Below are 14,683 nucleotides of genomic sequence, written 5' to 3' on the forward strand. Positions count from 1 at the left end.
GACTATGTGCACGCAGGTTTTGAAAACGGGATACAAACAATATCATAGGCTCAATCATGGATAGCAACACTATCAAAACTTTTAAAGGAGCTAGTTCGATTGGAAATTAAAAGTTTTAGTGCCCTTTTCAAGGGTCAAAAGTGACTGGATGGCAAACAGCCCCTTCCAAAACCCTCTAATTTTCCAAAGACATCCGATCAAAATTTTGAGATAGCTATTTTGTTCAGCATAGTTGAACGGCCAAATAACTACGTCTCTAGGGATATTGGGTTTTTCAATCCTCGCCCCCCCCCCCCACACAGCTATACAATTTGCCCATTATGCTGTAAAACTAAATCTTTCTTTAAAACTAATTCAAAAGGCACTGTGTGTAAGCTGGTTGCAAATAAGACATCTCAGCAATATCCCAAGAACGACAGAGGGTATTAAGTTGAAGCCTTCAGATATGAAATATTATTTTCTTTTTCCATGAAAAACGAAAAAAAAAATAATTTAAAAACCTGCTTAGTACCATGGCCCAAGGGCTTTTAAACTTTAACGTTTACGGGCTTTTAATCTTTAATTACGTACTCTTTTCAATTTTGCAACTTGATCTCACAGTTCATTTACAATTAATTGCAATATTATTGCAAACATCCCAAGTACATATGTTATATAAGCTAGCACACATATAGGGTGGGAGAGGGGCCTCCAAGTCAACGCTTACCCGAGAGTTCAAGATTGTTACAATTGCCCCTAAATTTTTCTATCATTTGCATAAACTGGGCAAGGAAGCAGATAGAAATCGCCCCCTTACATTTTAAAACAAACCTTTTTTTCACTGAAAATACCATTTTTGAGATTTTACATAGACAAATAAATTCAAGATAACAACAGATTTCTCTCCCAAATTTTTTAAAATACGTTTCGTTCCCTCTACATTTTCGTGAATTGGTACCCCTGGGTAAGGTAAGTTTCGTTTTGTGGGGTCAGGGCCAAACGGTTTTCTCCGGTGCTCAACTAATAGTATACTCTACATTTTCTTACATGGGCGTCCATAGGCTGAATTTTAGGGGGGTGCTTACCTGGTCTAATTGGCACTTCCAATGTTGTATAATAGAAACCTCAAAACAAAAATTTAAAAATATAATGCAACGTCATTCAGCCAGGGGGCTGGCACATCCTCCCCCCCTCTTTTGGGCACCCATGTTTTCTTATACCTATCGACCGAAAGGCTCTTTGGCAAGTTATAAATGTGCGAAACACAAACAAACACAAAAAAATAGCAGAAAGTCAGAAGAGAAAATCTCGGAGAAAAAAAGAGATGAACTAAATCAGATGAGCTTATGATAATACCTTATGAAGCATAATAGCTAAGAATACAATTGCTTCAACATCTTTTTGTGCAGTTGTTGCAGCTGCTCCAAGCGCAATTCCATCAGCTAAAAGAAATAATAATTTTATTAGACAAGTTTTATGAATAAACAACGACTATTCGTCTATGATTATACTTTTTCGCAACCCAGCAGAGTTAAAAAATAATAAAAATTAGTGGCTCCTTGAGTGAGGCAGGAAATTGTCATGAGAAAAATTTTAAGGAAGAGGGAACTTGATCGGAAAGAGGAATATAAAAGCTTTAATAGAGTCGGGTAGAGTAGGAACGTCGTAGCTGTGTTGGCCTCCGGTGGCTTAATCCTGAAATGAATTTTAGCAATTAAAAATTTGACACATATTAATCAATCTAGTCCCAAATCTATGGAAGGACTAAGAAGGTGTCAAATAACTTAATTGTGGTACTTCCCCCCTCTCTTTCTCTCTTATCTCTCTTACCTGTTTTTTTTTTTTTTTTTTTTTCTTTATTTGACAAAAAAGTTATCCTAGTCATGATCTAACACTTTATTTTTTCGTAATGATGTTTTACTACCAATGTTTTCAAAGTGTATTTACTACCATATTCTTCCTCTATTATTAATGAATATCAGTGTTATTGCTCTTTTTGTTTGTGTTTGCCGAATAGACAGTTAGCCTTGCGGTGGGACGCTATTATTCTTTTTCAATTGGTATTTTTTATTCACTAGCCTAATTCAACTAAGTTCTATTCAACAATGTTTGGAGCGCTATTCTGATCTCGACAGCATTTTTCTTTCCCTAAGGAAACTGTTGAAGCTCGTACGAACAAGTTCTGGCGATTTACTAAAACAATCCCCCCCCCCAAAAAAAGACATTACAGACGTTTCCAGAAATTAATATTATTATATTTCAACCAATATATTTGTTCCAATCCATCATTCCGGTATATAAATATATAATATGCTCTGTATTGCTATAAAAGCATAAAGCTAGTAGCGAACACCAAACGACAAGAAAATATTACATACAATAAAATGAAAGACATAAAAATTAATTTTCAAAATTTTAAACAACATTTTCAAGTAATTCCTCATTGTAGTACAGAACAAAGGACTATATATACCATTTTGATGCCTTTTGGGGTGGAGGAAAGGTATTCGCATGACGAAGTGCTACATCTTTTTGGTCGACTGGTTTGTGGTTCTTGAAAATCTGGTTAAATTTTGAGGTGGGCATAAGAATTGAGGCATTTAAAAAAAAACGTGAGATGGTGGCTTCAGATAGCTTCTGAAGGCTCAGTGGCTGCAGGCTGTCCTAATAAGATGTGTAATTCGCCCTAAGCATTATTTCGCACGCCGGCTTCTGAATAGGCATAGTAAATTTTTAGTGAATAAACAAACACGAATATAGTATATATTCATTATTTATATGTATTTACAAAATTTTTATTATATAGTTTATAATGAAATATTATAAATATATATATATATATATATATATATATATATATATATATATATATATATAAATATATATATATATATATATATATATATATATATATATATATATATATATATATATATACATATATATATATATATATATATATATATATATATATATATATATATATATATATATATATATATAATGTTTATCCATTCTTTCTTCCTATTAAACATACTTGTTCCAAAAGTATTGTAAATCAATCAGTAAACCATGTATTGATTCGTCAATTCAAAAAAACACCACAACAACTATCGAGATTTCTTAGAAAGTCACTAATATTAATTTTAAAATTTTATTTAGGTATCAATTTTATTTGAATTAAATAGGTTCAAAAGGAAAAGTTATAACAAAAGAAGTTTCTTTTAACATGCTAAAATTAATTGAAAGTAATTAATGAGTTATTGATAAGTTTTAATTGCTATAACTTTATTTAAGCTCGTTTTAAGTTTTAATATGGCTCCCTATTTTTCTTTGAATTTTTTTTGTTGAAGAGAATATTCTTTTACATGAAACATTGAAAAAAAAAATGGCAAAGTATTCAATTGTTTCCAGTTTCAAAAATACCAGATCCAAAAAAAAATCCAAAATACTCGTACTATACATAATGAGGGGAGCCCCCCTCCATAAAAGATACAAAAGTATCCTTCAGAACTGATACATATAAACTTTCTAATATCCTCGATCCATTAAAATTTGAGATCCATCTCCCCCTCCCTGGTGAAATTAAAACCTGTCACGCATGATAATTTAAAATATTAGACTATACCTGCTGCATGGACAACAAGGCCGACAGTGGCAGTAAATGTTTTCTTGGTTGAACCTTCGGAATCTAAAAGAAAGAATAAAATATAATTTCAACAAGTAAAACATTGTAATTATATTCAGATAAAATGTTTTTTTTACGAAACTACGATCACGGATCTTAAATAAAATCAAATTCGTGTTTCCTGCCATAAAATAAATCAAAGCGACGATTGAAAAAAATATAAAAGTATTAAAGTGATAGGCTAATTCAGTATCAGGAATGATCAGAGTTAGTGCTGAAAAAAGAACCAAAATCTGTATTTTCTTTTTTAAACCAGAGTACTTCCCGTTTTATTAAGCTCTATACAAACCATTCTTGGAAGAGCAGACAGGGAAGAGGAAGAGCCAAACACGAAAAGGTACCTCCTTCTAAAAAGCTTCCTTTCCTTGGACCAGCATTCGTAAAGGCATTCAGACAAACTTGTATGCGAACGGCTAGCTCTGACTGGCATAAGGAAGAAACGTCTAGCGAAGAGGTCCTGAAAAGTTTATTATTCCAAGCAAAAGTTCTATAGATATCCAAACATGGTGCTTAATCTGAGGTGACAGGCTCTCATGAAATGCCTAGCACCTCGACCTGCCTAGCACCTGTGAAAAAAAGTAATACTTCATCCGTGCGTACTTTGAAATAGATGTATACCCTGCAACATTGCACCCCCCGCCAACAAATTTCGGGCACATACTTCTGAGAAGATGCTATACTCAATTATCCTTGGGCTGCTCAATAGATATACCTGCATACAGCTGAGACCCAAGCCCCCAAAATTAACTCAAATATTTCTTGCGGAAACGTAGTTTTAGTAGAGTCCTATGTTCCATTTTGGGGGCATTATGTTCTTTGCCATGCTATTTGGGGGCATTATGTTCCTTGCCATGCTATTTGGGGGCATTATGTACCTTGCCGCCTTTCCAAGCAAAGTGATCAAACACGTTATATTTGGAACTAGGGACGAGATTGTATAATGTAACCAGACTGGTTTATGTTCCTTGACATGCATCAATTGATACGGACAGTACAAGACTTGGCACACATATTTTTCTAAGTTCAGTGGCCAAAACTAGAGATCGTCAAATTGCGTATTCAAAGGTGGTCTCTTTGAAAAACTACTAGTTTTCAGCTGGAGGGCTTATAATCAAGTTGAATCATTTACCAAAAAATAACTCTATTTGCAAGAAAAGGATCGCATTTGCGAATTGGACTGTATGAACGATATTAATTGTTGATGGAATAAAAGGGGTGTGAATGATCCTAATTAGTGATCGGATGGTATGAAGGTGGTAAAAAAAGGGCTAAACTGATTATCAGTTAAGGTAACTGTAAAGGGCTTATTAGCTCAAAAAATATGTTCTTAATGTGAAAAAGAACATATCTACAAAAATGGATAACGAAGATAGAATGACATTGTGACCTGACCTAACTTTACTTCTTCGATGTGTTCTGCATAATATACAAGTGGCGTTTGAACATGTTGCCAATTTAAAATAGGGTCTAACGTTATAGTATACTAAAAAGTTGATACTAAGAGAGATTTTGATAGCAAGAAAAGAATTTTAATAAGGACATTCAGAACAATCCATAGAAATCCTTACAAATCAAGTAGTGAGGTGATTATAGATTTGAAGCATCATGGATCATAAGCAACAATGACCCTAACCACCAGGGATCTCAACCCCAAAGGTCCCCTATCCCCAAACTCCAAGGGGGCCCCCTCCCCTCCAACTTTTTGGCCCCCTCCCCCCATTTTTTATTTTATGAATTTTTTTTAGTTTTTTAACTTTTTTTTAATTTTTTTTTAACATTTATTTTTTCAACTTTTTATTACAGGTCTTAGAATGGCATGAAACATACTTAAAACATAAAAAATCATATTTAATACTTTCCAGAATCAAAATGAGAATGGTATAGAAATGTTAGTCGTGACTTTTACCATTAGAAAAATATTATCTGTAGTAGCACTTTTTTTTTAATGGACAAAATTTTTTTTTGGACTTAGAAATGATTCAACTTTTTTTTCACGTATCTTAAAATGATATGAAATATGCTTATAACTTTAACAATTCTACTCTGTGCTTGCTCAGAGAGACGATGCGGCTTTCCCACTGATGCTTTATGGCGGGTTATCGACACTACCTAGTTTATCGCATGTATTAAATCAGTATTTTTTACGCAGTGGAATGATAAACACATAAGTCATATCTTTAAAAAAGTGAAGATGGAGCATTTTAATAAAGTGTGTTCACATGCCTGTGTTATTGTAGCATTGAATGCTGACAAGGAGAAGTATTTAAACTATGAAATAAGTGCAAGTGGTAGCACTATCGGAAACGTATGCGTGCATTGTCATGACAGTAAGGAATTAAATTTCTTTGAGGTACTGAAAAAGTTCAAATCCTGTGAAGCTGCTTATGCGCGATTCAGCTCCCTAGAGACTATTGCACTCGAAAAGAATGCAAACATAAAAATATTTGTTGATGTTAGAGTACAACTTCTTGCTACTGTTGCAGGTAACACATTACCTACTGATACATCCTATCGTCAGCTTTCGGGCATTAGCATTCAACGGAAGGTCAAAAGAAGAAAGGTCTACTCTTCTACTAATATAATAAACCATATCTTGTCAACGTGCCAAAACTGTTACCTTTATAAAAATAATGTTGTAATAGACAGTGAAATTGCCGGAAAAATAAAAAGGGCATTTGTAGAAAATATCACTAAGGAATATAAAGATGAATCGATTAAAAACAAAGTGTCAGCAAGCGTTACTACCATTAATCAAACAGTCAATGAATCAAATAGTACCAAAGACAAAAAGCATATTGAACCTTTCGGTGACACACCAGTAAATATTGTGTATGACTCAAAATGGAATAATGATTATTCTACCGATTACGAGCTAAGAGAAGACAATAGCTACAATATCAAGAAAGAACATGTTGAACTATTTTATGGAACAGATTCAAAATGCCAAAAGTTGCACACTGATATTAATAATTTATCATAATAAATTTTTGTATTAATATTTTACATGTCATTATTTCATTAAAAATATACTATGAATTACATTGCTATGCATTCATTATTATTAGAGTTTGCTAACATATCAAACGTTTAGAATGTCCCTTGAAACATCGGAGATGTAAGAAAAGGATTTTGCATGCATCTATTGTCAGACACATGGGATAACATCGACAAAATCTATGTATTAGAACGAATAAATTCTTTATCAACATCCGTTGTTGGATATGTCATTATGAAAAAATTGTAAGTAAGTAAGTAACAAACTCTTTCTTGAATTCACCTCTTGGATACACAATACGGAAATTTAATTAAGGAAATTATGAAAAAAATTGTAAGTATGTAACAAACTCTTTCTTGAAGCCACCTCTTGGATACACAATACAGAAATTTAATTCAGGAAATTATGAAAAAAAATTCTAAGTAACAAACTCTTTCTTGAATTCACCGTTTGGATGCACAATACATAAATTTAATTCAGGAAACTATGAAAAAAAATTGTAAGTAAGTAACAGACTCTTTCTTGAAGTCACCTCTTGGATAAACAATGCAGAAATTTCATTTAAGAAATTATGAAAAAAATGTAAGTAAGTAGCAATTTCTTTCTTGAATTCGCCTGCTGGATAAACAAAAAAGGCATTTCATTCAAGAAATTATGACAAAATTCTAAGTAAGTAACAAATTCTTTATTGTTTTCACGTCTTAGATACACGATGCAGAAATTTCATTCAAGAAATTATAAAAAAAATTCTAAGTAAGTAAAAATCTCTTTCTTGAAGTCCCTTCTTGGATACACAACATGAAAGTTTCATTCAAGGAAATTATGAAAATATTTGTAAGTAAGTAACAAACTCTTTATTGATTTCACCTCTTGGATACACAATACAGATATTTCATTCAAGAAATTATGAAAAAATTGCAAGTAAGTAAAAAACTCTTTAATGTTTTCTCCTCTTGGATATACAATACAGAAATTTCATTTAGTAAATTATGAAAAAATTGTAAGTAAGTAGCAAACTCTTTCCTGAAGTCACCTCTTGGATACAAAAGGCAGAAACTTCATTTAGGAAATTCTGAAAAAATTGTAAGTAAGTAAGTAACAAATTCTTTCTTGAATTCGCCTCTTGGATAAATAAAAAAAACATTTCATTCAAGAAATAATGACAAAATTCTAAGTAAGTAACAAACTCTTTCTTGAATTCGCCATTTGGATGCACAATACAGAAATTGAATTCAGGAAGATATGAAAAAAATTACAAACAAACTCTTTCTTATACTCGCTTCCTGGACAGACAATACAGCGATTTCACTTAAAAAATTATGAAAAATTGTAAGTAAGTAACAAACTCTTTCTTTAATTCTCCTCCTGGATACACAATACAGATATTTCATTCAAAAAATTATAAAAAATTTGTAAGTAAGTAACAAACTCTTTCTTGAATACACCTCTTGGATACACAATACGGAAATTTCATTCAAGAAATTATGAAAAAATTGTAAGTAAGTAACAAACTCTTTCTTGAATTCTCCTCCTGGATACCCAATACAGATATTTCATTCTAGAAATTATAAAAAAACTTCCAAGTAAGTAACAAACTCTTTCTTGAATTCGCCGTTTGCATGCACAATACAGAAATTTTATTCAAGAAATTATGAAAAAATTCTAAGTAAGTAACAATCTCTTTCTTGAAGTCCCCTCTTGAATATACAATGCGGAAATTTCACTCAAAAAATTATGAAAATATTCGTAAGTAAGTAAAAAACTCTTTCTTGAAGTCACCTCTTGGATACACAATGCAGAAAATTCATTTAAGAAATTAGGAAAAAATGTAAATCAGTAAGTAACAAACTCTTTCTTGAATTCACCGTTTGGATGCACAATACAGAAATTTAATTAAGAAAATTATGAAAAAAATTGTAAGTAAGTAACAAACTCTTTCCTTGAAGTCACCTCTTGGATACACAATGCAGAAATTTCATTTAAGAAGTTATGAAAAAATTGTAAGTAAGTAGCAAATTCTTTCTTGAATTCGCCTCCTGGATAAACAAAAGATATTTCATTCAAGAAATTATGACAGAATTCAAAGTAAGTAACAAACTCTTTATTGTTTTCACGTCTTGGATACACGATGTAGAAATTTCATTCAAGAAATTATGAAAAAATTCTAAGTAAGTAACAATCTCTTTCTTGAAGTCCCCTCTTGGATACACAATACGGAAATTTCATTCAAGAAATTATGAAAATATTTGTAAGTAAGTAACAAACTCTTTATTGATTTCACCTCTTGGATACATAGTACAGATATTTCATTCAAGAAATTATGAAAAAATTGCAAGTAGGTAACAAACTCTTTATTGTTTTCACCTCTTGGATACATAGTACAGATATTTCATTCAAGAAATTATGAAAAAATCGCAAGTAAGTAACAAACTCTTTCTTGAAGTCACCTCTTGAATAGACAATACAAAAACTTCATTTAAAAAATGATGAAAAAATTGTAAGTAAGTAACAAATTCTTACTTGAATTCACCACCTGGATAAACAAAAAAGACATTTAATTCAAGAAATTATAACAAACTTCTAAATAAGTAACAAACTCTTTCTTGAATTCACCATTTGGATGCACAATACAGAAATTTAATTCAGGAAATTATGAAAACAAAAATCGTAAGAAGTAACACATTCTTTCTTGAATTCACCGCTTGGATACAAGATGCAGAAATTTCATTTTAAGAAATTATGAAAAAATTGTAAGTAAGTAGCAAATTATTTCTTGAATTCGCCTGCTGGATAAACAACAGACATTTCATTCAAGAAATTATGACAAAATTCTAAGTAAGTAACAAACTCTTTATTGTTTTCACGTCTTAGATACACGATGCAGAAATTTCATTCAATAAATTATTACAAAATTCTCAGTAAGTAACAATCTCTTTCTTGAAGTCTCCTCTTGAATACACAACACGGATATTTCATTCAAGAAATTATGAAAAAAATTCTAAGTTAGTAACAAACTCTTTATTTATTTCACCTCTTGGATACACAACACGGATACTTCATTTAAAAAATTATGAAAAAATCACAAGTAAGTAATAAACACTTTATAGTTTTCACCTCTTGGATACATAACACGGAAATTTAATTCAAGAAATTACGAAATAATTGTAAACAAACTCTTTCTTGAATTCACCTCTTCGATAGACACTACAGATACTTCATTCAAGAAATTTGGAAAAAATCGCAAGTAAGTAACCAACTCTTTATTGTTTTCAACTCTTGGATATACAATACAGAAATTTCCTTCAATAAATTATGAAAAAATTGTAAGTAAGTAATAAACTCTTCCTTGACGTCACCTCTTGGATACACAATGCAGAAACTTCATTTAAGAAATTATGAAAAAATTGTAAGTAAGTAAGTAACAAATTCTTTCTTGAATACGCCTCTTGGATAAACAAAAAAGACATTTCATTCAAGAAATTGTGACAAAATTCCAAGTATGTAACAAACTCTTTATTGAATTCACCGTTCGGATGCAAAATACAGAAATTTAATTCAGGAAATTATGAAAAAAAAAATCGTAAGTAAGTAACCCATTCTTTCTTGAAGTCACCTTTTGGATACACAATGCAGAAATTTCATTTAAGAAATTATGAAAAAATTGTAAGTAAGTAGCAAATTATTTCTTGAATTCGCCTGCTGGATAAACGACAGACATTTCATTCAAGAAATTATGACAAAATTCTAAGTAAGTAACAAACTCTTTATTGTTTTCACGTCTTAGATACACGATGCAGAAATTTCATTCAAGAAATTATGACAAAATTCTAAGTAAGTAACAATCTCTTTCTTGAAGTCCCTCTTGGATACACAATACAAAAATTTCATTCAAGAAATTATGAAAATATTTGTAAGTAAGTAACAAACTCTTTATTGATTTCACCTCTTGGATACACAATACGGATACTTCATTCAAGAAATTATGAAAAAATCACAAGTAAGTAATAAACACTTTATTGTTTTCACCTCTTGGATATATAATACGAAAATTTCATTCAATAAATTACGAAATAATTGTAAGTAAGTAACAAACTCTTTCTTCAAGTCACCTCTTCGATAGACACTACAGATACTTCATTCAAGAAATTTGGAAAAAATCGCAAGTAAGTAACCAACTCTTTATTGTTTTCAACTCTTGGATATACAATACAGAAATTTCCTTCAATAAATTATGAAAAAATTGTAAGTAAGTAATAAACTCTTTCTTGAAGTCACCTCTTGGATACAAAATGCAGAAACTTCATTTAAGAAATTATGAAAAAATTATAAGTAAGTAAGTAACAAATTCGTTCTTGAATTCGCCTCTTGGATAAACAAAAAGACATTTCATTCAAGAAATTATGACAAAATTCTAAGTAAGTAACAAACTCTTTCTTGAATTCGCCGTTTGGATGCACAATACAGAAATTTAATTCAGGAAATTATGAAAAAATTGCAAACAAACTCTTTCTTGAACTCGCTTCCTGGACATATAATACTGTAATTTCACTTTAAAAGTTATGAAAAACTGTAAGTAAGTAAAACGCTCTTTCTTTATTTCACTTCTTGGGAACATAATACATACATTTCATTTAAGAAATTATAAAAAAATTGCAAGTAAGTAACTCACTCCTTCTTGAACACACCAGTTGGATACACAATACAGAAATTTCATTCAAGAAATTATGAAAAAATTGTAAGTAAGTAACAAACTCTTTCTTGAATTCTCTTCCTGGATACACAATACAGACATTTCATTCAAGAAGTTATAAAAAAAATGGTAAGTAAGTAAAAAACTTTCTTGAATTCACCTCTTGGGTACACAATACGGAAATTTCTTTCAAGAAATTAGGAAAGAATTGTAAGTAAGTAAGTAACAAAATCTTTCTTGAATTCAACTCATAGAAACACAATACAGAGATTTCATCCAAGAAATTATGAAAAAATTGTAAGTAAGTAATAAACTCATTGGATACATCAGATAACATTCATAAGATCCAAGTTCTATTTATTTTGACTTTATGCATCATTACGTTGGATTTAGGTTAGACTGGTTATAGATGGCAGCACACCTGCTCAGACAAACACTCATAGTAAGAGAGACATGCAAAAAGTTGGGTTAATTCAGGTTCACTTAGAGCGGGGCCACTCTAAGTGAACCTGAATTAACCCAACTTTTTGCATGTCTCTTTCACTACGAGTGTGTTTTTGAGTGACAGTTCTGCCATCCATAAGTGGTCTAAGCTAAATTCAATGTAATTGTGCATAAAGTCAAAATAAATAGAACTTGGATCTTATGAATGTTATCTGATGTATCCAATGAGTTTGTTACTTACTTACAATTTTTTCATAATTTCTTGAATGAAATTTCTGTATTGTGTAACCATGAGTTAAATTCAAGAAAGATTTTGTTACTTACTTGCTTACAATTCTTTCGTAATTTCTTGAACGAATTTTCCGTATTGTGTACCCAAGAGGTGAATTCAAGAAACAGTTTGTTACTTACTTACCATTTTTTTGTAATTTCTTGAATAAAATGTCTGTATTGTGTATCCAGGAGAAGAATTCAAGAAACAGTTTGTTACTTACTTGCAATTTTTTCATAATTTATTGAATGAAATTTCCGTATTGTGTATCCAAAAGGTATATTCAAGAAAGAGTTTGCTACTTACTTACAATTTTTTTGAATGAAATATCTGTAATTGAATGAAATAATTTTTGAATGAAATATCTGTATTGTGTATCCAGGAGGAGAATTCAAGAAAGAGTTTGTTACTTACTTAAAATTTTTTCATAATTTCTTGAGTGAAATTGCTGTATTGTCTGTCCAGGAAGCGAGTTCAAGCAAGAGTTCAAGAAACTCGCTTCCTGGACAAACAAGAGTTCAAGAAAGAGTTTGTTTGCAATTTTTTTCATAATTTCCAGAATTAAATTTCTGTATTGTTCATCCAAACGGCGAATTCAAGAAAGAGTTTGTTACTTACTTAGAATTTTTTCATAATTTCTTGAATGAAATGTCTTTTTGTTTATCCAAGAGGCGAATTCAAGAAGGAATTGTTTACTTACTTTCCTATAATTTTTTCACAGTTTCTTAAATGAAATTTTTGCATTGTGCGTCCAAGACGTGACTTCAAAAAAGAGTTTGGTACTTACTAACATTTTTTTCATAATTTATTGAATGAAATTTCCGTATTGTATATCCAAGAGGTGAAAACAATAAAGAGTTTGTTACTTCTTGCGATTTTTTCATAATTTCTTGAATGAAATATTTGTATGGTGTATCCAAGAGGTGAAACAATAAAGAGTTTGTTACTTACTTACAAATATTTTCATAATTTCTTGAATGAAATTTCTGTATTGTGTATCCAAGAGGGGACTTCAAGAAAGAGATTGTTACTTTCTTAGAATTTTTTCATAATTTCTTGAATGAAATTTCTGCATCGTGTATTTAAGACGTGAAAATAATAGAGTTTTTTACTTACTTAGAATTGTGTCATAATTTCTTGAATGAAATGTCTTTTTCGTTTATCCAGCAGGCGAATTCAAGAAATAATTTGCTACTTACTTACAATTTTTTCATAATTTCTTAAATGAAATTTCTGTATTGTGTATCCAAGAGGTGACTTCAAGAAAGTTTGTTATTTACTTACATTTTTTTTCATAATTTCCTGAATGAAATTTCTGTACTGTGTATGCAAACGGTGAATTCAAGAAAGATTCTTTTAATTACTTAGAATTGTTTCATAATTTCTTGAATAAAATGTCTTTTTTGTTTATCAAGCGGGCAAAATCAGGAATTAGTTTGCTGGTTAATTACAATTTTTTTCAAAATTTTTGGAACTGAGGTTTTTCATCGTTCGTCTATGTAGTAGCTTCATGAAAGATTGCTATTTATTTACATTTTTTTCATAATTTCTTTAACGAAATTTCCATATTGTGTATCCAAACGGTGAATTCAAGAAAGAGTTTGTTACTTACTTAGAATTTTTTCATAATTTCTTGAACTAAATGTCTTTTTTGTTTATGCAGGTGGCGAATTCAAGGAAGAATTTGTTATTTACTCACTTACTTGCAATTTTTTCATAATTTCATAAATGAAGTTTCTGCAATGTGTATCCAAGAGGTGACTTCAAGAAACAGTTTGTTTCTGAAATGCAATTTTTTCGTAATTTCCTGAATGAAATATCTGTACTGTGTATCTAAGAGGTGAGATAAACATACAGTTCGTCACTTACTTGCAATTTTTCAGAACTTCCTCAATAAATTATTAATAATTAGTGTCAAAGCGGTATAATCGGTAAAGAGTTTTGTTCTTGCTTAAAAATATTTTCATAGCTCCTTGAAGGAAATTTCCGTATTGTGTATCCGAGAGGGGCCTTTTAGAAAGGTAATTCCACTTGATTTGAATTTTTCATAGTTTCTTATATATCATTTCCGCATCATGTATCCAGGAGAGGCTAATATTAAAGAGTTTGTTACCTACTTATAATTTTTTCATAATTTCTTGAATGAAATGTCTTTTTTTGTTCATCCAGGAGGCGAATTCAAGAAAGAATTTGCTACTTACTTACAATTTTTTCATACATTCTTTAATGAAATTTCTGCATTGTGTATCCAAGAGGTGATTTCAAGAAAGAGTTTGTTACTTACTGACAATTTTTTCATAATATCCTGAATTAAATTTCTTTATTTTGCATCCAAACGGTGAATTCAAGAAAGTTTGTTACTCACTTACTTACATTTTTTCCTAGTTTCTTAAATGAAGTTTCTGCATTGTGTATCCAAGAGGTGACTCCAAGATAGAGTTTTTTACTTAATTAAAAATTTTTTTATAGCATGTTGACTGAAATTTCCGTATTGCCTATCCAAGAGGGGACTTAAAGAAAGAGATTGTTACTTACGAAGGATTTTTTCATAATTTCTTGAATGAAATTTCTGTATTGTGCATGCAAACGGCGAATTCAAGAAAGAGTTTGTTACTT

The 14,683-nt window shown here is 30.6% G+C and overlaps 1 protein-coding gene across 1 annotated transcript in view; it reads right to left on the reverse strand.

Moving 5' to 3' along the window:
• Window positions 1–14,683, reverse strand: part of Zip102B (Zinc/iron regulated transporter-related protein 102B) — a 128,747-nt gene that overhangs the window by 28,025 nt on the left and 86,039 nt on the right. The window contains exons 4-5 of the mRNA XM_089086970.1: window positions 3,608–3,670; window positions 1,336–1,421 (exon numbers count right to left, since the gene is read on the reverse strand). Of these exons, the coding sequence (XP_088943096.1) occupies window positions 1,336–1,421; window positions 3,608–3,670 (149 nt within the window). The remainder of the gene's footprint in view (window positions 1–1,335; window positions 1,422–3,607; window positions 3,671–14,683) is intronic.

This window comes from Artemia sp. Qi Xiang Cuo, chromosome 3 (assembly GCF_049724085.1).
Source record: "Artemia sp. Qi Xiang Cuo chromosome 3, ASM4972408v1, whole genome shotgun sequence".
Classification (NCBI taxonomy): Eukaryota; Metazoa; Arthropoda; class Branchiopoda; order Anostraca; family Artemiidae; genus Artemia; species Artemia sp. Qi Xiang Cuo.